The sequence below is a fragment of the Salmo salar genome, chromosome 10, assembly GCF_965601325.2.
Source record: "Salmo salar chromosome 10, fSalSal1, whole genome shotgun sequence".
Taxonomy (NCBI): domain Eukaryota; kingdom Metazoa; phylum Chordata; class Actinopteri; order Salmoniformes; family Salmonidae; genus Salmo; species Salmo salar.
Genome location: NC_138300.1, coordinates 123247501 through 123270235, shown reverse-complemented (window position 1 = coordinate 123270235; position 22735 = coordinate 123247501). Strand labels below are relative to the sequence as shown.

The following is a 22735-nucleotide window of genomic DNA, read 5'->3' as shown; positions in this document are numbered from 1 at the left end:
TCTCCGCTCTCTCTCTCTCGCTCCCCCCTGCCTTCTCTCTCTCTCGCTCTCTCTCTCTCGCTCCCCCCTGCCTTCTCTCTCTCTCGCTCTCTCTCTCTCACTCCCCCCTGCCTTCTCTCTCTCTCGCTCTCTCTCTCTCTCACTCCCCCCTGCCTTCTCTCTCGCTCTCTCTCTCTCGCTCCCCCCTGCCTTCTCTCTCTCTCGCTCTCTCTCTCTCTCGCTCCCCCCTGCCTTCTCTCTCTCTCGCTCTCTCTCTCTCTCGCTCCCCCCTGCCTTCTCGCTCTCTCTCTCTATCTCTCTCTCGCTCCCCCCTGCCTTATCTCTCTCTCGCTCCCCCCTGCCTTATCTCTCTCTCGCTCCCCCCTGCCTTCTCTCTCTCTTGCTCTCTCTCTCGCTCCCCCCTGCCTTCTCTCTCTCGCCGCTCCCCCCTGCCTTTTCTCTCTCTCGCTCTCTCTCTCGCTCCCCCCCTGCCTTCTCGCTCTCTCTCTCTCTCACTCCCCCCTGCCTTCTCTCTCGCTCTCTCTCTCTCGCTCCCCCCTGCCTTCTCTCTCTCTCTCTCGCTCTCTCTCTCGCTCCCCCCTGCCTTCTCTCTCTCTCGCTCTCTCTCTCTCTCGCTCCTCCTCCCTGCCTTCTCTCTCTCTCGCTCTCTCTCTCTCTCTCGCTCCCCCCTGCCTTCTCGCTCTCTCTCTCTATCTCTCTCTCGCTCCCCCCTGCCTTTTCTCTCTCTCGCTCTCTCTCGCTCCCCCCCTCCCCTCTCTCTCTCTATCTCTCTCGCTCTCTCTCTCGCTCCCCCCTGCCTTCTCTCTCTCTCGCTCTCTCTCTCTCTCTCGCTCCCCCCTGCCTTCTCGCTCTCTCTCTCTATCTCTCTCTCGCTCCCCCCTGCCTTCTCTCTCTCTCGCTCTCTCTCTCGCTCCCCCTGCCTTATCTCTCGCTCTCTCTCTCTCGCTCCCCCCTGCCTTCTCTCTCTCTCGCTCTCTCTCGCTCCCCCCCTCCCCTCTCTCTCTCTATCTCTCTTGCTCTCCCCCTGCCTTATCTCTCTCTATCGCTCTCTCTCTCTCGCTCTCTCTCGCTCTCTCTCGCTCCCCCCTGCCTTCTCTCGCTCTCTCTCTCGCTCCCCCCTGCCTTCTCTCTCTCTCGCTCTCTCTCTCTCGCTCCCCCCTGCCTTCTCTCTCTCTCGCTCTCTCTCTCTCGCTCCCCCCTGCCTTCTCGCTCTCTCTCTCTGCTCTCTCTCGCTCCCCCCTGCCTTCTCGCTCTCGCTCTCTCTCTCGCTCTCTCTTGCTCTCCCCCCTGCCTTCTCTCTCTCTCGCTCCCCCCTGCCTTCTCTCTCTCTCGCTCTCTCTCTCTCGCTCCCCCCTGCCTTCTCGCTCTCTCTCTCTCACTCCCCCCTGCCTTCTCTCTCTCTCGCTCTCTCTCTCTCGCTCCCCCCTGCCTTCTCGCTCTCTCTCTCGCTCTCTCTCGCTCCCCCCTGCCTTCTCGCTCTCGCTCTCTCTCTCGCTCTCTCTTGCTCTCCCCCCTGCCTTCTCTCTCTCTCGCTCCCCCCTGCCTTCTCTCTCTCTCGCTCTCTCTCTCTCGCTCCCCCCTGCCTTCTCGCTCTCTCTCTCACTCCCCCCTGCCTTCTCTCTCTCTCGCTCTCTCTCGCTCCCCCCTGCCTTCTCGCTCTCGCTCTCTCTCTCGCTCTCTCTTGCTCTCCCCCCCGCCTTCTCTCTCTCGCTCCCCCCTGCCTTCTCTCTCTCGCTCTCTCTCGCTCCCCCCTGCCTTCTCTCTCTCGCTCTCTCTCTCGCTCTCTCTTGCTCTCCCCCCTGCCTTCTCTCTCTCGCTCTCTCTCGCTCCCCCCTGCCTTCTCTCTCTCTGGTATTCATGTTTGCTACCATTCCATTCACTCCATAAAATAAAGAACAGAGTAGCAGGTGTGTGTGTGTGTGTGTGTGTGTGTGTGTGTGTGTGTGTGTGTGTGTGTGTGTGTGTGTGTGTGTGTGTGTGTGTGTGTGTGTGTGTGTGTGTGTCGGTATGAATTTTGGGGAATTTTTATCTGACACCGCCTGATATAGAGGTCCTGGATGGCAGGGAGCTCGTCCCCAGTGATGTACTGGACTGTCCGTACCACCCTCTGTAGCGTTTTGAGATCACACAGTCATCTGGAAAAACAGGGGCTTTCTCTCAATTGCATGTTCCAATGGCCCAAAATATTTGGTTATTTTCAATCATTTGTGGGCAAACACACACAAACCATTTACAGTTACACAACTGCAACCAGCGGTAAATGTAATATATTTATATCTGAACTCAACGGATCATTTTAGCTCTGAAAATAATGAACTTCTTCACATGAGAAATGAAGACAATAACTAGAGAGCAAGATACATACTGTAGAAAGAAAAACGGTCTACAAAAACCAATTCACTTTCAAATAAATCTACTGTATAATTTGAATTACTCTACGTCTCCTTGCCATTATCATTCACGGGATAAACTTTTTGTTGTTGTTGCAGGCATATAATGGGCATCCTTGGTGGTTAGCCTGTTAGCCTGGGTGGGGTTCCTTGGTGGTTAGTCTGTTAGCCTGGGTGGGGTTGCTTGGTAGTTAGCCTGGGTGGGGTTCCTTGGTGGTTAGCCTGGGTGGGGTTCCTTGGTGGTTAGCCTGTTAGCCTGGGTGGGGTTCCTTGGTGGTTAGCCTGTTAGCCTGGGTGGGGTTCCTTGGTGGTTAGCCTGTTAGCCTGGGTGGGGTTCCTTGGTGGTTAGCCTGTTAGCCTGGGTGGGGTTCCTTGGTGGTTAGCCTGTTAGCCTGGGTGGGGTTGCTTGGTAGTTAGCCTGTTAGCCTGGGTGGGGTTCCTTGGTGGTTAGCCTGTTAGCCTGGGTGGGGTTCCTTGGTGGTTAGCCTGTTAGCCTGGGTGGGGTTCCTTGGTGGTTAGCCTGGGTGGGGTTCCTCGGTGGTTAGCCTGGGTGGGGTTCCTTGGTGGTTAGCCTGTTAGCCTGGGTGGGGTTCCTTGGTGGTTAGCCTGTTAGCCTGGGTGGGGTTCCTTGGTGGTTAGCCTGTTAGCCTGGGTGGGGTTCCTTGGTAGTTAGCCTGGGTGGGGTTCCTTGGTAGTTAGCCTGTTAGCCTGGGTGGGGTTCCTTGGTAGTTAGCCTGTTAGCCTGGGTGGGGTTCCATGGTGGTTAGCCTGGGTGGGGTTCCTTGGTGGTTAGCCTGTTAGCCTGGGTGGGGTTCCTTGGTGGTTAGCCTGTTAGCCTGGGTGGGGTTCCTTGGTGGTTAGCCTGTTAGCCTGGGTGGGGTTGCTTGGTAGTTAGCCTGTTAGCCTGGGTGGGGTTCCTTGGTGGTTAGCCTGTTAGCCTGGGTGGGGTTCCTTGGTGGTTAGCCTGTTAGCCTGGGTGGGGTTCCTTGGTGGTTAGCCTGGGTGGGGTTCCTCGGTGGTTAGCCTGGGTGGGGTTCCTTGGTGGTTAGCCTGTTAGCCTGGGTGGGGTTCCTTGGTGGTTAGCCTGTTAGCCTGGGTGGGGTTCCTTGGTGGTTAGCCTGTTAGCCTGGGTGGGGTTCCTTGGTAGTTAGCCTGGGTGGGGTTCCTTGGTAGTTAGCCTGTTAGCCTGGGTGGGGTTCCTTGGTAGTTAGCCTGTTAGCCTGGGTGGGGTTCCATGGTGGTTAGCCTGGGTGGGGTTCCTTGGTAGTTAGCCTGTTAGCCTGGGTGGGCATCCTTGGTAGTTAGCCTGTTAGCCTGGGTGGGCATCCTTGGTAGTTAGCCTGTTAGCCTGGGTGGGGTTCCATGGGCAAGAAAAGGTTGTTGATTTGCTGTAAACAAGTAATTAAATAAGACAATTAAATTTCTATACTAAATGAATGTTAGACTAATTGGAGTTAATTTCTTAATTTGACTCTTAGGCTTACTAATTAGTCTAATAGTAATAAATAATTAGCTGAGTAATGAAAATCTTCCCAGGAGGGAGAATCTGTGTGTGTGTGAGAATAAAACCCACACAGTTACCACACTGATGTTAACATACACCACACCTGGCTGATGGACTGTGTCCCAACATCGTTCTCCTACACTTTCCCAAAGAAATCTTTTAATACCTCCACTCTGTTCAACAGACTCCAATAAAGTACATGGAAAACATCCATATGCATCCCAAATGACACCCTATTCCCTATATATAGTGTACTACTTTAGACCAGGACCCTATAGAACCCTATTCCCTATATAGTGCACTACTTTAGACCAGGACCCTATAGAACCCTATTCCCTATATAGTGCACTACTTTTGACCAGAGCCCTATAGAACCCTATTCCCTATATAGTGCACTACTTTTGACCAAGGCCCATTGGTGCAGGGCACGAATCTGATTATCAACCCAAATATCACTGTAGCAGTAATCGAATGCTATCAATACATTCACTACATGACCAAAAGTATGTGGACACCTGCTCGTCGAACATCTCGTTCTAAAATCACAGGCATTAAATTTTTTTATAATTAGAATTTAGCAGACTCTCTTATCCAGAGAGACTTACAGTAGTGAATCATTTAGCAGACTCTCCTATCCAGAGAGACTTAAAGTAGTGAATCATTTAGCAGACTCTCCTATCCAGAGAGACTTACAGTAGTGAATCATTTAGCATACTCTCTTATCCAGAGAGACTTACAGTAGTGAATCATTTAGCATACTCCTATCCAGAGAGACTTAAAGTAGTGAGTCATTTAGCATACTCTCCTATCCAGAGAGACTTAAAGTAGTGAATAATTTAGCACACTCTCCTATCCAGAGAGACTTACAGTAGTGAGTGCATATATTTTTTTCATACTGGTCCCCCGTGGGAATTGAACCCACAATCCTGCCGTTGCAACCGCCATGCTCTACCAACTGAGCTACACAGGCATTTTGTCTAGTGGAAAGCCTCCATTCTTCTGGGAAGGCTTTCCGCTAGATGTTGGAACATTGCTGTGGGGACTTTCTTCCATTCAGCCACAAGAGCATTAGTGAGGTCGGACACTGATGTTGGGCGATTAGGCCTGGCTCGCAGTCGGCGTTCCAATTCATCCCAAAGGTGTTTGATGGGGTTGAGGTCAGGGCTCTGTGCAGGCCGGTCATGTTCTTCCACATCAATCTCGACAAACCATTTCTGTATTGTCCTCCTTTTGTGCACAGGGCATTGTCATGCTGAAACAGGAAAGGGCTTTCCCAAAACTGTGGCCACGAAGTTGTCTACAATGTCATTGTATGATGTAGCGTTAAGATTTCCCTTCACTGGATCTAAGGGGCCCAAACCATGAAAAACAGCCCCAGACCATTATTCCTCCTCCACCAAACTTGTTGGCACTATTCATTCGGGCAGGTAGCGTTCTCCTGGCATCCGCCAAACCCTGATTCATCCATTGGACTGCCAGAGGGTGAAATGTGATTCATCACTCCAGAGAACACGTTTCCACTCCTCCAGAGTCCCAATGCACAACACCAGTCGACGCTTGGCATTGCGCATGGTGATCTTAGGCTTGTGTGCAGCTGCTCGGCCATGGAAACACATTTTATGAAGCTCCCGACAAACAGTTCTTGTGCTGACGTTGCTTCCAGAGGCAGTTTGGAACTCGGTCGCGAGGACAGACGATTTTTACTCTCTACACGCTTCAGCACTCGGGGGTCCCGTTCTCTGAGCTTGTGTGGCCTACCACTTCGCGGCTGAGCCGTTGTTGCTCCTAGACGTTTCTACTTCACAATAAGAGTATTTACAGTTGACCCGGTTCAGCTCTAGCAGGGCAGAAATTTGATTAGCAATCCTATGACATTGCCAAGTTGAAATTCATTGAGCTCTTCATAAGGCCATTCTAATGCCAATGTTTGTCTAGGGAGATTGCATGGCTGTGTGCTCAATCCACTCATTTGAAGGGGTGTTCACATACTTGTGTGTGTATACAGTTGAAGTCAGAAGTTTACATACACCTTAGCCAAATACATTTAAACTCAGTTTTTCACAAATCCTGACAATTTAATCCTAGTATAAATTCCCTGTCTTAGGTCAGTTAGGATCACCACTTTATTTTAAGAATGTGAAATGTCAGAATAATAGTAGAGAGAATGATTTATTTCAGCTTTTATTTCTTTCATCACATTTTTACATTTACATTTTAGTCATTTAGCAGACGCTGTTATCCAGAGCGACTTACAGTAGTGAATGCATACATTTTTCTCCGTACTGGTCCCCCGTGGGAATCGAACCCACAACCCTGGCGTTGCAAACACCATGCTCTACCAACTGAGCTACACACATTCCCAATGGGTCAGAAGTTTACATACACTCAATTCGTATTTGGTAGCATTGCCTTTAAATTGTTTAACTTGGGTCAAACGTTTCGGGTAGCCTTCCACAAGCTTCCCACAGTAAGTTGGGTGAATTTTGGCCCATTCCTCCTGACAGAGCTGGTGTAACTGGGTCAGGTTTCTAGGCCCCCTTGCTCACAAATGCTTTTTCAGTGCTGCCCACAAATGTTCCATAGGATTGAGGTCAGGGCTTTGTGATGGCCACTCCAATACCTTGACTTTGTTGTCCTTAAGCCATTTTGCCACAACTTTGGAAGTGTGCTTGGGGTCATTGTCCATTTGGAAGACCCATTTGCGACCAAGCTTTAACTTCCTGACTGATGTCTTGAGATGTTGCTTCTATATATCCACATCATTTTCCTGCCTCATGATGCCATCTATTTTGTGAAGTGCACCAGTCCCTCCTGCAGCAAAGCACCCCCACAACATGATGCTGCCACCCCCGTGCTTCACGGTTGGGAAGGTGTTCTTCGGCTTGCAAGACTCCCCCTTTTTCCTCCAAACACAACGATGGTCATTATGCCCTAACAGTTCTAGTTTTGTTTCATCAGACCAGAGGACATTTCTCCAAAAAGTACGATCTTTGTCCCCATGTGCAGTTGCAAACCGTAGTCTGGCTTTTTTATGGCGGTTTTGGAGCAGTGGCTTCTTCCTTGCTGAGCTGCCTTTAAGGTTATGTCGATATAGGACTCGTTTTACTGTGGATATAGATACTTTTGTACCTGTTTCCTCCAGCATCTTTACAAGGTCCTTTGCTGTTGTTCTGGGATTGATTTGCACTTTTTGCACCAAAGTACGTTTATCTCTAGGAGACAGAACGCATCTCCTTCCTGAGCGGTATGATGGCTGCGTGGTCCCATGGTGTTTATACTTGCGTACTATTGTTTGTACAGATGAACGTGGTACCTTCAGGCGTTTGGAAATTGCTCCCAAGGATGAACCAGACTTGTGGAGGTCTACAGTTGTTTTTCTGAGGTCTTGGCTGATTTATTTAGATTTTCCCATGTCAAGCAAAGAGGCACTGAGTTTGAAGGTAGGCCTTGAAATACATCCACAGGTACACCTCCAATTGACTCAAATGATTTTCTGGAATTTTCCAAGCTGTTTAAAGGCACAGTCAATTTAGTATATGTAAACTTCTGACCCACTGGAATTGTGATACAATGAATTATAAGTGAAATGATCTGTCTGTAAACAATTGTTGGAAAAATGACTTGTGTCATGCACAAAGCAGATGCCCTAACCGACTTGCCAAAACTATAGTTTGTTAACAAGATATTTGTGGAGTGGTTGAAAAACGAGTTTTAATGACTCCAACCTAAGTGTATGTAAACTTCCGACTTCAACTGTATATAGTGTATGTACACCGGGGGAATTTACACAAGATATACTAAGAATGGTGAGAACACCAGTATAAATATTAGAGTAAGTTATGTCAGGAATCCAGTGTGTTAATAAATAAATGTTGTGTATTTCTGCATTGTTTGGTTTAAGGACTTGTTACTAAGCATTTCACTAATGAGCCCTTTAACACAACAGTTATATACAGGTAGTTCTGCTGTCTACCTGTTGTATTTCTGGTCCCGTGTGGCTCAGTTGGTAGAGCATGGTGTTCGCAACGCCAGGGTTGTGGGTTCGATTCCCACGGGGGACCAGTACGGGGGAAAAAATAAATAAATAAAAAAAATGTATGAAATGGTATGCACTCACTACTGTAAGTCGTTCTGGATAAGAGCGTCTGCTAAATGACTAAACATGTTTTTTTAAATTAAACAGTGTAAATACACTAGTGGAAATATTGGCGTTGGCTGTGTATGTGTAGTGTTGGTGTGTAGATGAGTTGAAAGATCCCAGGCATCTAAAGCTTGTTTTCCCCGTCTACTCTCCCTCTTTAAACAGAAGTGGGTCAAGCTCCATTCAAGTTGAATCTTGCTGCACATTAAAAATACATTTGAGTCACTCTTTGAAGTCACCATGTTCACATGTGTATCCAGTGTTTCTGTGTTTTAGGGAATGTGCCGTAGAGAGATTTCCTCATTGAGAATTCAAATATCAATGTGGACCCTCCCACAATTGTCAAAGATATGGACTTTAAGTACCCACCCAAGAGCTGTCAGACACCCCCAAGAGCTGTCAGACACCCCCAAGAGCTATCAGGCACCCCCCAAGAGCTATCAGGCACCCCCAAGAGCTATCAGGCACCCCCAAGAGCTGTCAGACACCCCCAAGAGCTGTCAGGCACCCCCAAGAGCTATCGTTCCACTCCTTGCCAATCGTCATGCCAAACATGACATGTCACGGAGTACAAGGAGTGGAATATTAGCAAAACAGGTTTAGGAATTCAGGCTTCTGGAATAAATCACTAAAGTCATTCCATGACGGCTGATCGATCCCTCCGTGTTCCGTGTTCCGTTGGAATGTTGTCCCTGTAGCCACGGTGTTCCTGGAGTTCTGGAAGAGGAGGAGGGCGGAGCTGACGTATGACTGGGACCTCATCGACTGGGAGGAGGAAGAGGTTGGTCCAGACAGAAATATCTGTGGTTTATTCATGTGAAATAACGTCAGAGATATCTACGTGTATGTACGCTAGTGTTCAGTCATTTTCTCATTCAGCAATATCTGGTTATTTGATATGATTTTTTCACATCATATTCAACTATTTTCAATGTTTCTTATGATACAGTCAAGCATCGTGTGGATGGGAGGTATGTTTTGATTGAGCCAGTCAGAAATATCAGAGTAATTGAAATGATATACTGTATGTTTGTTTGTCCCAGGAGAATCTGCGGCCCCAGTTCGAAGCCAAGTACTCCAGATTAGAGAGAGTAAACCATATCTCTGGCAAGCCGGAGCCCTTCCAGCCCTTGACTGACAAACTCAGCAGACTCATGATCTCTGTGTCCGGCATCTTCTTCATGGTAAGACCTTGTCATCACATGACTTATCAGGCTGTACCGTGGGTCTGTGTCTTTCTGTTTGTGTCTGGGATCTCCTTCACAGGTAAGACCTTCCATCACACAAATAAAAAAAAACGATTTTACTGTGGATCGATCCTCAGTGTGTACATACTGTAGGGTTTGGGGTCAATTCCATTTCAATTCAGTATATTCTAGAAGTACACTGAAATGTTTTAATTGAAAATCGAATTGGAATTTCGGTTTACTTTCTAAATTGACTGAATTGAAAAGGAACGGTGACTCCCATCCCCCCCCCCCCCCCCCAAACCCTGGAACACAGTTTTCTACCAACTGGAGTGATGAGTTTTCTAGCAGCCTACTACCACCCCCTGGTGGAGGGAATCCATCAATACAACAGCCGCTTCTTGGAAACAGTGACTCTGCTCCTCTGTTGTTGTGATATTGTTTGTTATTGTTGCTCATCACTCAACTACAATAGGACGTGTATAGAGTCTGTGACATGTAACAGTGAGTCATTGTTTAACAACGTTGCTCCATAGAGTCTCTAGACATTGTAAACACATGTTCCCAGACCCAGCCAGGATGTATTACCCACAAAACGGGCATGTTCCCAGACCCAGCCAGGATGTATTACCCACAAAACTGGCATGTTCCCAGAACTAGCCAGGATGTATTACCCACAAAACGGGCATGTTCCCAGACCCAGCCAGGATGTATTACCCACAAAACGGGCATGTTCCCAGACCCAGCCAGGATGTATTACCCACAAAACTGGCATGTTCCCAGAACTAGCCAGGATGTATTACCCACAAAACTGGCATGTTCCCAGACCCAGCCAGGATGTATTACCCACAAAACGGGCATGTTCCCAGACCCAGCCAGGATGTATTACCCACAAAACTGGCATGTTCCCAGACCCAGCCAGGATGTATTACCCACAAAACTGACAGCTTCATAAGTAGTCTAGCTGCCTATTTCTGTCTCTCGCCCCCTCCACTTTTTATCTGTGTGTGTCTGTGTGTGTGTGTGTGTGTGTGTGTGTGTGTGTGTGTGTCTGTGTGTGTGTGTGTATCTGTGTGTGTGTGTGTATCTGTGTGTGTGTGTGTGTGTGTATCTGTGTGTGTGTATCTGTGTGTGTGTGTGTATCTGTGTGTGTGTGGTATCTGTGTGTGTGTGTGTGTGTGTGTGTGTGTGTGTGTGTGTGTGTGTGTGTGTGTGTGTGTGTGTGTGTGTGTGTGTGTGTATCTGTGTGTGTGTGTATCTGTGTGTGTGTTTTATGTGCTTGTCTCCTCTCCAGATTTCTCTGGTCCTGACAGCGGTGTTTGCGGTGGTGGTGTTTCGACTGATCGCCATGGAGAAGTTTGCATCGATCGACTGGGAGTTTGTCAAGAAGAACTGGCAGTTTGCCACCTCTGGCACCGGCGTCTGTATCAACTTCATGATCATCATGTCTCTGAATGTGGTGGGTTCTGACCCAATAACCCTCTGACACCGGAGTCTGTATCAACTTCATGATCATCATGTCTCTGAATGTGGTGGGTTCTGACCCAATAACCCTCTGGCACCGGCGTCTGTATCAACTTCATGATCATCATGTCTCTGAATGTGGTGGGTTCTGACCCAATAACCCTCTGACACCGGAGTCTGTATCAACTTCATGATCATCATGTCTCTGAATGTGGTGGGTTCTGACCCAATAACCCTCTGGCACCGGAGTCTGTATCAACTTCATGATCATCATGTCTCTGAATGTGGTGGGTTCTGACCCAGTAACCCTCTGGCACCGGCGTCTGTATCAACTTCATGATCATCATGTCTCTGAATGTGGTGGGTTCTGACCCAATAACCCTCTGGCACCGGCGTCTGTATCAACTTCATGATCATCATGTCTCTGAATGTGGTGGGTTCTGACCCAATAACCCTCTGGCACCGGCGTCTGTATCAACTTCATGATCATCATGTCTCTGAATGTGGTGGGTTCTGACCCAATAACCCTCTGGCACCGGAGTCTGTATCAACTTCATGATCATCATGTCCCTCAATGTGATGGATGTCTTGCCAAACCGTTAAGCCAAGCCACCTCATCCACAGTCGTACAGGATAATGTTGCGTATTGATCCACGGGGTAATGTTGCGTATTAATCTGCAGGATAATGCTGCGTATTGATCCACGGACTATTGTTGCGTATTGATCCACGGACTATTGTTGCGTATTGATCCACGGGATAATGTTGCGTATTAATCCACGGGATAATGTTGCGTATTAATCCACGGGGTAATGTTGTGTATTGATCTACGGGATAATGTTGCGTATTGATCCACGGGATAATGTTGCGTATTGATCCACAGGATAATGTTGCGTATTGATCCACGGGGTATTGCTGCGTATTGATCCACGGGATAATGTTGTGTATTGATCCACGGGATAATGTTGCGTACTGATCTACGGGATAATGTTACATATTGATCCACGGGAAAGGTTGCGTATGGATCCATGGGATAATGTTGCATATGGATCCACGGGATAATGTTGCATATTGATCCACGGGATAATGTTGCATATTGATCCACGGGATAATGTTGCATATTGATCCACGGGATAATGTTGCATATGGATCCATGGGATAATGTTGCATATTAATCCACGGACTATTGTTGCGTATTGATCCACGGGATAATGTTGCGTATTAATCCACGGGATAATGTTGCGTATTAATCCACGGGGTAATGTTGTGTATTGATCTACGGGATAATGTTGCGTATTGATCCACGGGATAATGTTGCGTATTGATCCACAGGATAATGTTGTGTATTGATCCACGGGGTATTGTTGCGTATTGATCCACAGGATAATGTTGCGTATTGATCTACGGGATAATGTTGCGTATTGATCCACGGGATAATGTTGCATATTGATCCACAGGGTAATGTTGCGTATTGATCCACGGGATAATGTTGCGTACTGATCTACGGGATAATGTTACATATTGATCCACGGGAAATGTTGCGTATGGATCCACGGGATAATGTTGCATATGGATCCACGGGATAATGTTGCATATTAATCCACGGGGTAATGTTGCATATTGATCCACGGGGTCATGTTGCATATTAATCCACAGGATAATGTTGCATATTAATCCACATGATAATGTTGCATATTGATCCACGGGGTAATGTTGCATACTGATCCACCGGATCATGTTGCATATTGATCCACAGGCAAATTGTAACTTTCTGATCACCGTGTCTGTGAATGTGATGGGTATCTGGGTGGGTATCTGGGTGGGTATCTGTAATGTGATGGGTATCTGGGTGGGTATCTGTAATGTGATGGGTATCTGTAATGTGGTGGGTATCTGGGTGGGTATCTGTAATGTGATGGGTATCTGTAATGTGATGGGTATCTGTAATGTGATGGGTATCTGGGTGGGTAACTGTAATGTGGTGGGTATCTGGGTGGGTATCTGTAATGTGATGGGTATCTGGGTGGGTATCTGTAATGTGGTGGGTATCTGGGTGGGTATCTGTAATGTGATGGTATCTGGGTGGGTATCTGTAATGTGATGGGTATCTGGGTGGGTATCTGTAATGTGATGGTATCTGGGTGGGTATCTGTAATGTGATGGTATCTGGGTGGGTATCTGTAATGTGATGGGTATCTGGGTGGGTATCTGTAATGTGGTGGGTATCTGTAATGTGATGGCTATCTGGGTGGGTATCTGTAATGTGGTGGGTATCTGGGTGGGTATCTGTAATGTGATGGTATCTGGGTGGGTATCTGTAATGTGATGGGTATCTGGGTGGGTATCTGTAATGTGGTGGGTATCTGGGTGGGTATCTGTAATGTGGTGGGTATCTGGGTGGGTATCTGTAATGTGATGGGTATCTGGGTGGGTATCTGTAATGTGGTGGGTATCTGTAATGTGATGGGTATCTGTAATGTGATGGGTATCTGTAATGTGGTGGGTATCTGTAATGTGATGGGTATCTGGGTGGGTATCTGTAATGTGGTGGGTATCTGGGTGGGTATCTGTAATGTGATGGGTATCTGGGTGGGTATCTGTAATGTGATGGGTATCTGTAATGTGATGGGTATCTGGGTGGGTATCTGTAATGTGATGGGTATCTGGGTGGGTATCTGTAATGTGATGGGTATCTGGGTGGGTATCTGTAATGTGATGGGTATCTGGGTGGGTATCTGTAATGTGATGGGTATCTGGGTGGGTATCTGTAATGTGATGGGTATCTGTAATGTGATGGGTATCTGGGTGGGTATCTGTAATGTGATGGGTATCTGGGTGGGTATCTGTAATGTGATGGGTATCTGGGTGGGTATCTGTAATGTGATGGGTATCTGTAATGTGATGGGTATCTGGGTGGGTATCTGTAATGTGGTGGGTATCTGGGTGGGTATCTGTAATGTGATGGGTATCTGGGTGGGTATCTGTAATGTGATGGGTATCTGTAATGTGATGGGTATCTGGGTGGGTATCTGTAATGTGATGGGTATCTGTAATGTGATGGGTATCTGGGTGGGTATCTGTAATGTGATGGGTATCTGGGTGGGTATCTGTAATGTGATGGGTATCTGTAATGTGATGGGTATCTGGGTGGGTATCTGTAATGTGATGGGTATCTGGGTGGGTATCTGTAATGTGATGGGTATCTGTAATGTGATGGGTATCTGGGTGGGTATCTGTAATGTGATGGGTATCTGGGTGGGTATCTGTAATGTGGTGGGTATCTGTAATGTGATGGGTATCTGTAATGTGATGGGTATCTGTAATGTGATGGGTATCTGGGTGGGTATCTGTAATGTGATGGGTATCTGTAATGTGATGGGTATCTGGGTGGGTATCTGTAATGTGATGGGTATCTGGGTGGGTATCTGTAATGTGATGGGTATCTGGGTGGGTATCTGTAATGTGATGGGTATCTGTAATGTGATGGGTATCTGGGTGGGTATCTGTAATGTGGTGGGTATCTGTAATGTGATGGGTATCTGTATTGATGGGTATCTGTAATGTGTGGGTATCTGTAATGTGATGGGTATCTGGGTGGGTATCTGTAATGTGATGGGTATCTGGGTGGGTATCTGTAATGTGATGGGTATCTGTAATGTGATGGGTATCTGTAATGTGGTGGGTATCTGGGTGGGTATCTGTAATGTGATGGGTATCTGGGTGGGTATCTGTAATGTGATGGGTATCTGTAATGTGATGGGTATCTGGGTGGGTATCTGTAATGTGGTGGGTATCTGTAATGTGATGGGTATCTGTAATGTGATGGGTATCTGTAATGTGGTGGGTATCTGTAATGTGATGGGTATCTGTAATGTGGTGGGTATCTGTAATGTGATGGGTATCTGGGTGGGTATCTGTAATGTGGTGGGTATCTGGGTGGGTATCTGTAATGTGATGGGTATCTGTAATGTGATGGGTATCTGGGTGGGTATCTGTAATGTGATGGGTATCTGGGTGGGTATCTGTAATGTGATGGGTATCTGTAATGTGATGGGTATCTGGGTGGGTATCTGTAATGTGATGGGTATCTGGGTGGGTATCTGTAATGTGGTGGGTATCTGTAATGTGATGGGTATCTGTAATGTGATGGGTATCTGGGTGGGTATCTGTAATGTGGTGGGTATCTGGGTGGGTATCTGTAATGTGATGGGTATCTGGGTGGGTATCTGTAATGTGATGGGTATCTGGGTGGGTATCTGTAATGTGATGGGTATCTGGGTGGGTATCTGTAATGTGATGGGTATCTGGGTGGGTATCTGTAATGTGATGGGTATCTGTCTCAAAACAGCTTTGTTATTCTCTCTTCAGGTCTATGAAAAGGTGGCTTACCTTCTCACCAATTTAGGTGAGCAGAACCCTCGTTAACGTACACATATGTTGCTTCATTAACAGCTTCAGAGGTACATGTCACCTTCTGTCATCTCTCTCTCTCTCTTCCCTCTCTCTCTCTCTCTCTTCCTCTCTCTCCCTCTCTCCCCTCTTTCTCTCTCTCCCCCTCTCACTCTCCCTCCCTCCCTCTCTCTCCCCCTCCCTCCCTCTCTCTCTCTCTTCCCCTCTCTCCCTCCCTCCCTCTCTCTCCCCCTCCCTCCCTCTCTCTCTCTCTCTCTCTCCCCTCTCTCTCTTCCCCCCTTGTCTCTCCCCCTCCCTCCTCTCTCTCTCTCTCTCTCTCTCTCTCTTCCCCCCTTGTTCTCTCTCCCCCTCCCTCCCTCTCTCTCTCCCCCTCCTCTCTGTAGAACACCCGCGGACTGAGTCAGAATGGGAGAACAGTTTTGCGCTCAAGATGTTTCTCTTCCAGTTTGTGAACTTGAACAGCTCTACGTTCTACATCGCTTTCTTCCTTGGAAGGTAACTACTGAAGGTCACCTTAATAAATGTCGTAACAGATGGGTTTATGGAAGCCGCCCCTCAGTAAATAGTTCTACAGGCTCTTTCTTTTCCATTGCAGGTTCTCTTTTCAATTTTATTTTTTTTACAATTTCATGATTCCTCAGATTCCCCGAAATAAGTTGATTCACCAAATAATTTGTCTGTGTCAGTAAGGTTCTGTGCATGTTTCAATTCCCCCCCACCCAGCTCACAGTTAATACTGTGTTGAACTGTCCTGAGATTTAAACGGAAGCTAATACCTTCACTCTGACTGTGTTTAGGTTCGCCGGCAGACCAGGAAAATATAACAAACTGTTCAATAGATGGAGACTGGAGGAGGTGAGTGGAGTCAGGAAGCAGTCCAGCAGCTAGACCATGTTCTGGTCACCCTGGTCACCCTGTCTGGTCACCCTGTTCCCCTGAAGAGGACTCTGGTCACCCTGTTCCCCTGAAGAGGGCTCTGGTCCCCCTGTTCCCCTGAAGAGGACTCTGGTCCCCCCTGTTCCCCTGAAGAGGACTCTGGTCCCCCCTGAAGAGGGCTCTGGTCCCCCTGAAGAGGGCTCTGGTTCCCCTGTTCCCCTGAAGAGGGCTCTGGTTCCCCTGTTCCCCTGAAGAGGGCTCTGGTTCCCCTGAAGAGGGCTCTGGTTCCCCTGAAGAGGGCTCTGGTTCCCCTGAAGAGGGCTCTGGTTCCCCTGAAGAGGGCTCTGGTTCCCCTGAAGAGGGCTCTGGTCCCCCTGAAGAGGGCTCTGGTTCCCCTGTTCCCCTGAAGAGGGCTCTGGTCCCCCTGAAGAGGGCTCTGGTCCCCCTGAAGAGGGCTCTGGTTCCCCTGAAGAGGGCTCTGGTTCCCCTGAAGAGGGCTCTGGTTCCCCTGAAGAGGGCTCTGGTCCCCCTGAAGAGGGCTCTGGTCCCCCTGAAGAGGGCTCTGGTTCCCCTGAAGAGGGCTCTGGTTCCCCTGAAGAGGGCTCTGGTTCCCCTGAAGAGGGCTCTGGTTCCCCTGTTCCCCTGAAGAGGGCTCTGGTCCCCCTGAAGAGGACTCTGGTCCCCCTGAAGAGGGCTCTGGTTCCCCTGTTCCCCTGAAGAGGGCTCTGGTCCCCCTGAAGAGGGCTCTGGTCCCCCTGAAGAGGGCTCTGGTTCCCCTGAAGAGGGCTCTGGTTCCCCTGAAGAGGGCTCTGGTTCCCCTGAAGAGGGCTCTGGTCCCCCTGAAGAGGGCTCTGGTCCCCCTGAAGAGGGCTCTGGTTCCCCTGAAGAGGGCTCTGGTTCCCCTGAAGAGGGCTCTGGTTCCCCTGAAGAGGGCTCTGGTTCCCCTGAAGAGGGCTCTGGTTCCCCTGAAGAGGACTCTGGTCCCCCTGAAGAGGGCTCTGGTCCCCCTGTTCCCCTGAAGAGGGCTCTGGTTCCCCTGAAGAGGGCTCTGGTTCCCCTGAAGAGGGCTCTGGTTCCCCTGAAGAGGGCTCTGGTCCCCCTGAAGAGGGCTCTGGTTCCCCTGTTCCCCTGAAGAGGGCTCTGGTTCCCCTGTTCCCTGAAGAGGGCTCTGGTCCCCCTGAAGAGGGCTCTGGTCCCCCTGAAGAGGGCTCTGGTCCCCCTGAAGAGGGCTCTGGTCCCCCTGAAGAGGGCTCTGGTTCCCCTGAAGAGGGCTCTGGTTCCCCTGAAGAGGGCTCTGGTTCCCCTGAAGAGGACTCTGGTTCCCCTGAAGAGGGCTCTGGTTCCCCTGTTCCCCTGAAGAGGGCTCTGGTTCCCCTGAAGAGGGCTCTGGTCCCCCTGAAGAGGGCTCTGGTCCCCCTGAAGAGGGCTCTGGTCCCCCTGTTCCCCTGAAGAGGGCTCTGGTCCCCCTGTTCCCCTGAAGAGGGCTCTGGTCCCCCTGTTCCCCTGAAGAGGACTCTGGTCCCCCTGTTCCCCTGAAGAGGGCTCTGCATTATAAAAGGGAAGAATATGGGATGTAGTCCAGGTTATTACACTGATCGATATGGTTCAGAGGGGTTGGGCTAAATGTGGAAGACACAATTCAGTTGAAGGCATTCAGTTGTACAACTGACTAGGTATCCCCCCTTTCCCTGTACAACTGACTAGGTATCCCCCTTTCCCTGTACAACTGACTAGGTATCCCCCCTTTCCCTGTACAACTGACTAGGTATCCCCCTTTCCCTGTACAACTGACTAGGTATCCCCCTTTCCCTGTACAACTGACTAGGTATCCCCCCCTTTCCCTGTACAACTGACTAGGTATCCCCCCTTTCCCTGTACAACTGACTAGGTATCCCCCCTTTCCCTGTACAACTGACTAGGTATCCCCCTTTCCCTGTACAACTGACTAGGTATCCCCCCTTTCCCTGTACAACTGACTAGGTATCCCCCTTTCCCTGTACAACTGACTAGGTATCTCCCCCCCTTTCCCTGTACAACTGACTAGGTATCCCCCTTTCCCTGTACAACTGACTAGGTATCCTCCCTTTCCCTGTACAACTGACTAGGTATCCCCCCTTTCCCTGTACAACTGACTAGGTATCCCCCTCCTTTCCCTGTACAACTGACTAGGTATCCCCCCTTTCCCTGTACAACTGACTAGGTATCCCCCTTTCCCTGTACGACTGACTAGGTATCCCCCCTTTCCCTGTACAACTGACTAGTTATCCCCCCTTTCCCTGTACAACTGACTAGGTATCCCCCCCCTTTCCCTGTACAACTGACTAGGTATCCCCCTTTCCCTGTACAACTGACTAGGTATCCCCCCTTTCCCTGTACAACTGACTAGGTATCCCCCCTTTCCCTGTACAACTGACTAGGTATCCCCCCCTTTCCCTGTACAACAGGTTAATTAAACACTGTTTAGGCTGCTTATTATCTTTCCATTTGAGGGGAGATTTTACGGCTCGCAATAGTGATTAATCAGCGCCATATTAGTTTTTATTTCGTTTAAAAAAAAAATACTTTTGCGTAACATGTAATAATTCCTTTGTCGTAAAGTTTCACCGTTAGTCTCTTTCATAACTAATCGATTATAGTTTGTAACACAGTGTTAAAAACAAACACTCAAAATTAGCTTGAAATGAGTAGCGTGCATCGCCCATTGAATTTGAGTTTGAGTCAATTAAAAGTGATTATTGAAGCTCTCTCTGATTTTATAAAGCATGAGGTTTTATATTAATGTAATACTTTGGGATTGTTTTATTTTGTTCTATTTTATTCAGTTGCGGTAAGTCTGGCGAGTACAATGTGGATATGACTGTTTTTGTGGTTTCGTTCACTCAGTGATTTGTACTGTAATTAATAGTCTATTTTTGTATTTTTATTGTTTCTTATTTTCAGTGCCACCCCAGTGGCTGTCTGATTGATTTGTGTCTACAAATGGGAGTCATCATGGTCCTAAAACAGATCTGGAACAACTTCATGGAGCTGGGTTATCCGTAAGGACCGTGGAATTACTCGCTCTCACACACACACTCGGTCTCTCTCTCCCTCTCTGTCTGTCGCTCTCCCTGTCTGTTTCTTTCCATCTCTGTCTCTCTCTCCCTCTCTGTCTGTCTGTCTGTCGCTCTCCCTCTCTGTCTGTCGCTCTCCCTGTCTCTGTCTCTTTCCCTGTCTGTCTCTTTCCCTGTCTGTCTCGTTCCCTGTCTGTCTCTTTCCCTCTCTGTCTGTCTGTCTCTCTCCCTCTCTGTCTGTCGCTCTCCCTGTCTCTGTCTGTCGCTCTCCCTGTCTCTGTCTCGTTCCCTGTCTGTCTCTTTCCCTGTCTGTCTGTCTGTCTCTCTCCCTCTCTGTCTGTCTCTCTCCCTGTCTGTCTGTCGCTCTCCCTCTCTGTCTGTCTGTCGCTCTCCCTCTCTGTCTGTCGCTCTCCCTGTCTCTGTCTCGTTCCCTGTCTGTCTCTTTCCCTGTCTGTCTGTCTGTCTGTCTCTTTCCATCTCTGTCTGTCTGTCCGTCTTTCCATCTCTGTCTGTCTCTTTCTTTCCCTCGCTGTCTGTCTCTCGCTCTCGCTCTCCCTCTCTGTTTGCCTCTCTCTCTCGCTCTCCCTCTCTCTCTCGCTCTCCCTCTCTGTCTGCCTCTCGCTCTCCCTCTCTCTCTCTCTCTCCCTCTCTGTCTGCCTCTCGCTCTCCCTCTCTCTCTCGCTCTCCCTCGCTGTCTGCCTCTCTCTCTCGCTCTCCCTCTCTGTTTGCCTCTCTCTCTCGCTCTCCCTCTCTGTTTGCCTCTCTCTCTCGCTCTCCCTCTCTCTCTCGCTCTCCCTCGCTGTCTCCCTCTCTCTCTTGCTCTCCCTCTCTGTCTGCCTCTCACTCTCAGAGATGAAAAGGGTCCCTGAACATGACAGATACAGGGCCGTCAGAAAGTGTTTACACCCCTTGACTTGTTCTACATTTTGTTGTGTTACAGCCTGAATTTACAATGGATTAAATTGAGATTTTATGTCAATGACCTACACAATACCCCATAATGTCAAAGTGGAATTATGTTTTTCATAATTTGTACAGATGAATTCAAAAGGAAAAGCTGAAATGTCTTGAGTCAACAAGCATTCAAGCCCTTTGTTATGGAAAGCCTTAAGTTCAGGATTAAATGTGCTTAACAAGTCACTTAATAACTTGCATGGACTCATGCAACTTATAAATAGTGTTTAACATGATTTTTGAATGACTACCTTATCTCTGTAGCCCTCACATACAATCACCTGCAAATATCAGTCGAGCAGTGAATTTCAAACACTGTGCACGGAATTCTAGGACCCGTGGAGATGCGGAATCAGGCGCAGGAGACAGAGGGCCGGAGCAACAGAGTTTTAATGCCACGGGAAAAAACACAATAGCCGAAAGGCACAGGGCGCTCAATAAAGTCCGCCAGGGAAAACACATTCCCAAAATAAACACGAGAAAAAAGCGCACGGGGCGCAGCCCGGCAATAAAGCTGACACAGGCCAGCGAAACAGGCCACACACACACACACACACACACAACTGTCCTGAGTGGACAATAAACAATCCCGCACGAGAATCCAAACTGAAAATACACACTAAATAACCCCCCACTAATGACAGACACAAAACAGGTGCGGATCAGACAGACAAAACCAAAAGACACAGAAACAACGATCGGTGGCAGCTAATAGGCCGGCGACGACGACTGCCTAGCGCCGCCCGACCGAGGAGGGGGGGCACCTTCGTTGGATACTGTGACACACAGATTCAACCACAAAGACCAGGGAGGTTTTCCAACGCCTCGCAAAGAAGGGCACCTCTTGGTAGATGGGTAAAAAAAAAAAGAAGACATTGAATATCCCTTTGAGCATGGTGAAGTTATTAATGACACTTTGGATGGTGTATCAAAACACCCAGTCACTACAAAGACACTGGTGTCCTTCCTAACTCAGTTGCCAGAGAGGAAGGAAACTGCTCAGGGATTTCACCATGAGGCCAATGGTGACTTTAAAACAGTTACAGAGTTTAACGGTTGTGATAGAAAATAACTGAGGATGAATCAACAACATTGTAGTTATTCCACAATACTAACTTAATTGACAGAGTGAAAAGAAGGAAGCCTGTACAGAATACAACATTAGAAAACATGCATCCTATTTGCAACAAGGCACTAAAATAATAATGCAAAAAAATGTGGCAAAGCAATTCACTTTTTGTCCTGAATACAAAGTGTTATGTTTAGAGGTGGCTGCATCATGTTATGGGTAAAACTATTTTGTTGTTGCCAATTATTTTAATGATTACTTCATTGACAAAGTGGGCAAACTTAAGACAGGAAATGCCAACAACGAACAGTGAGCCATTGTATTCATGCATAAAACAAACAAATAATGACAGAAAAGCATTGAACTGATTAAAGTTAGTGTGGGAGAGGTGGAACATATTTTGTTATCGATCAATAATGGCAACATCCTGACAACTTAGATGGAAAACTACTGAGGATGGTAGCCTAGAGGAAAGTCTTTGTCCTCAGGCCTGGAGGGAAGCCAAAGTCATTCCGCTACCCAAGAGTGGTAAAGCGGCCTTTACTGGTTCTAACAGCAGACCTATCAGCTTGCTGCCAGCTCTTAGCAAACTGTTGTAAAAAATGGTGTTTGACCAAATACAATACTACTTCTTTGTAAACAAATTGACAACAGACTTTCAGCATGCTTATAGAGTAGGGCACTCAACATGTGCTGCACTGACACAAATGACTCACTGGTTGAAAGAAATTGAAATTGAAAATAAGAAGGATTGTGGGAGCTGTACTGTTAGATTTCAGTGCAGCCTTTGATATTATTGACCATAACCTGTTGTTGAAAAAACGTATGTGTTATGGCTTTTCAACCTCTGCCATATTGTGGATTCAGAGCTATCTATCTAACAGAACTCAGAGGGTTTTCTTTAATAGAAGCTTCTCTAATGTCAAACATGCAAAGTGTGGTGTACCGCAGGGCAGCTCTCTAGGCCCTCTACTCTTTTCAATTTTTACCAATGGCCTGCCACTGGCATTAAACAAAGCCTTAGCATTAGCAACCACAGCTAAAGAAGTCACTGAAACCTTTAACAAAGAGTTAAACTGTGGATAGATGGTAAGCGCGAACCAATGGCAGAATATAAACACTGTAGTATTCTATACTATTCAACTGTATCTTAGTCCGTTCCACTCTGACATCGCTTGTCCATATGTATATACTGTAGTCTTAATTCATTCTTACTTAGATTTGTGTGTATTGTGTATACAGTTGAAGTCGGACGTTTACATACACTTAGGTTGGAGTCATTAAAACTCGTTTGTCAACCACTCCACAAATTTCTTGTAAACAAACTATAGTTTTGGCGAGTCGGTTAGGACATCTACTTTGTGCATGACAAGTAATTTTTCCAACAATTGTTTACAGACAGATTATTTCACTTATAATTCACTGTATCACAATTCCAGTGGGTCAGAAGTTTACATATACTAAATTGACTGTGCCTTTAAACAGCTTGGAAAATTCAGAAAATGATGTCATGGCTTTAGAAGCTTCTGATATGCTAGTTGATGTCATTTGAGTTAATTGGAGGTGTACCTGTGGATGTATTTCAAGGCCTACCTTCAAACTCAGTGCCTCTTTGCTTGACATCCTGGGAAAATCAAAAGAAATCAGCCAAGACCTCAGTAAAACAACTGTAGACCTCCACAAGTCTG

General features: G+C 47.7%; 1 protein-coding gene and 1 non-coding gene across 2 annotated transcripts in view; both read left to right on the top strand.

Annotated features, from left to right (window-relative positions):
• LOC106594065 (anoctamin-3) overlaps nt 1–22735 on the top strand; it is a 113953-nt gene that overhangs the window by 78158 nt on the left and 13060 nt on the right. The window contains exons 15-21 of the mRNA XM_082956642.1: nt 8734–8816; nt 9079–9219; nt 10517–10681; nt 15054–15090; nt 15479–15590; nt 15893–15950; nt 18912–19009. Of these exons, the coding sequence (XP_082812768.1) occupies nt 8734–8816; nt 9079–9219; nt 10517–10681; nt 15054–15090; nt 15479–15590; nt 15893–15950; nt 18912–19009 (694 nt within the window). The remainder of the gene's footprint in view (nt 1–8733; nt 8817–9078; nt 9220–10516; nt 10682–15053; nt 15091–15478; nt 15591–15892; nt 15951–18911; nt 19010–22735) is intronic.
• trnaa-cgc (transfer RNA alanine (anticodon CGC)) lies at nt 7881–7956 on the top strand. The gene has a single exon. It is a non-coding gene; the product is annotated as a tRNA-Ala (tRNA).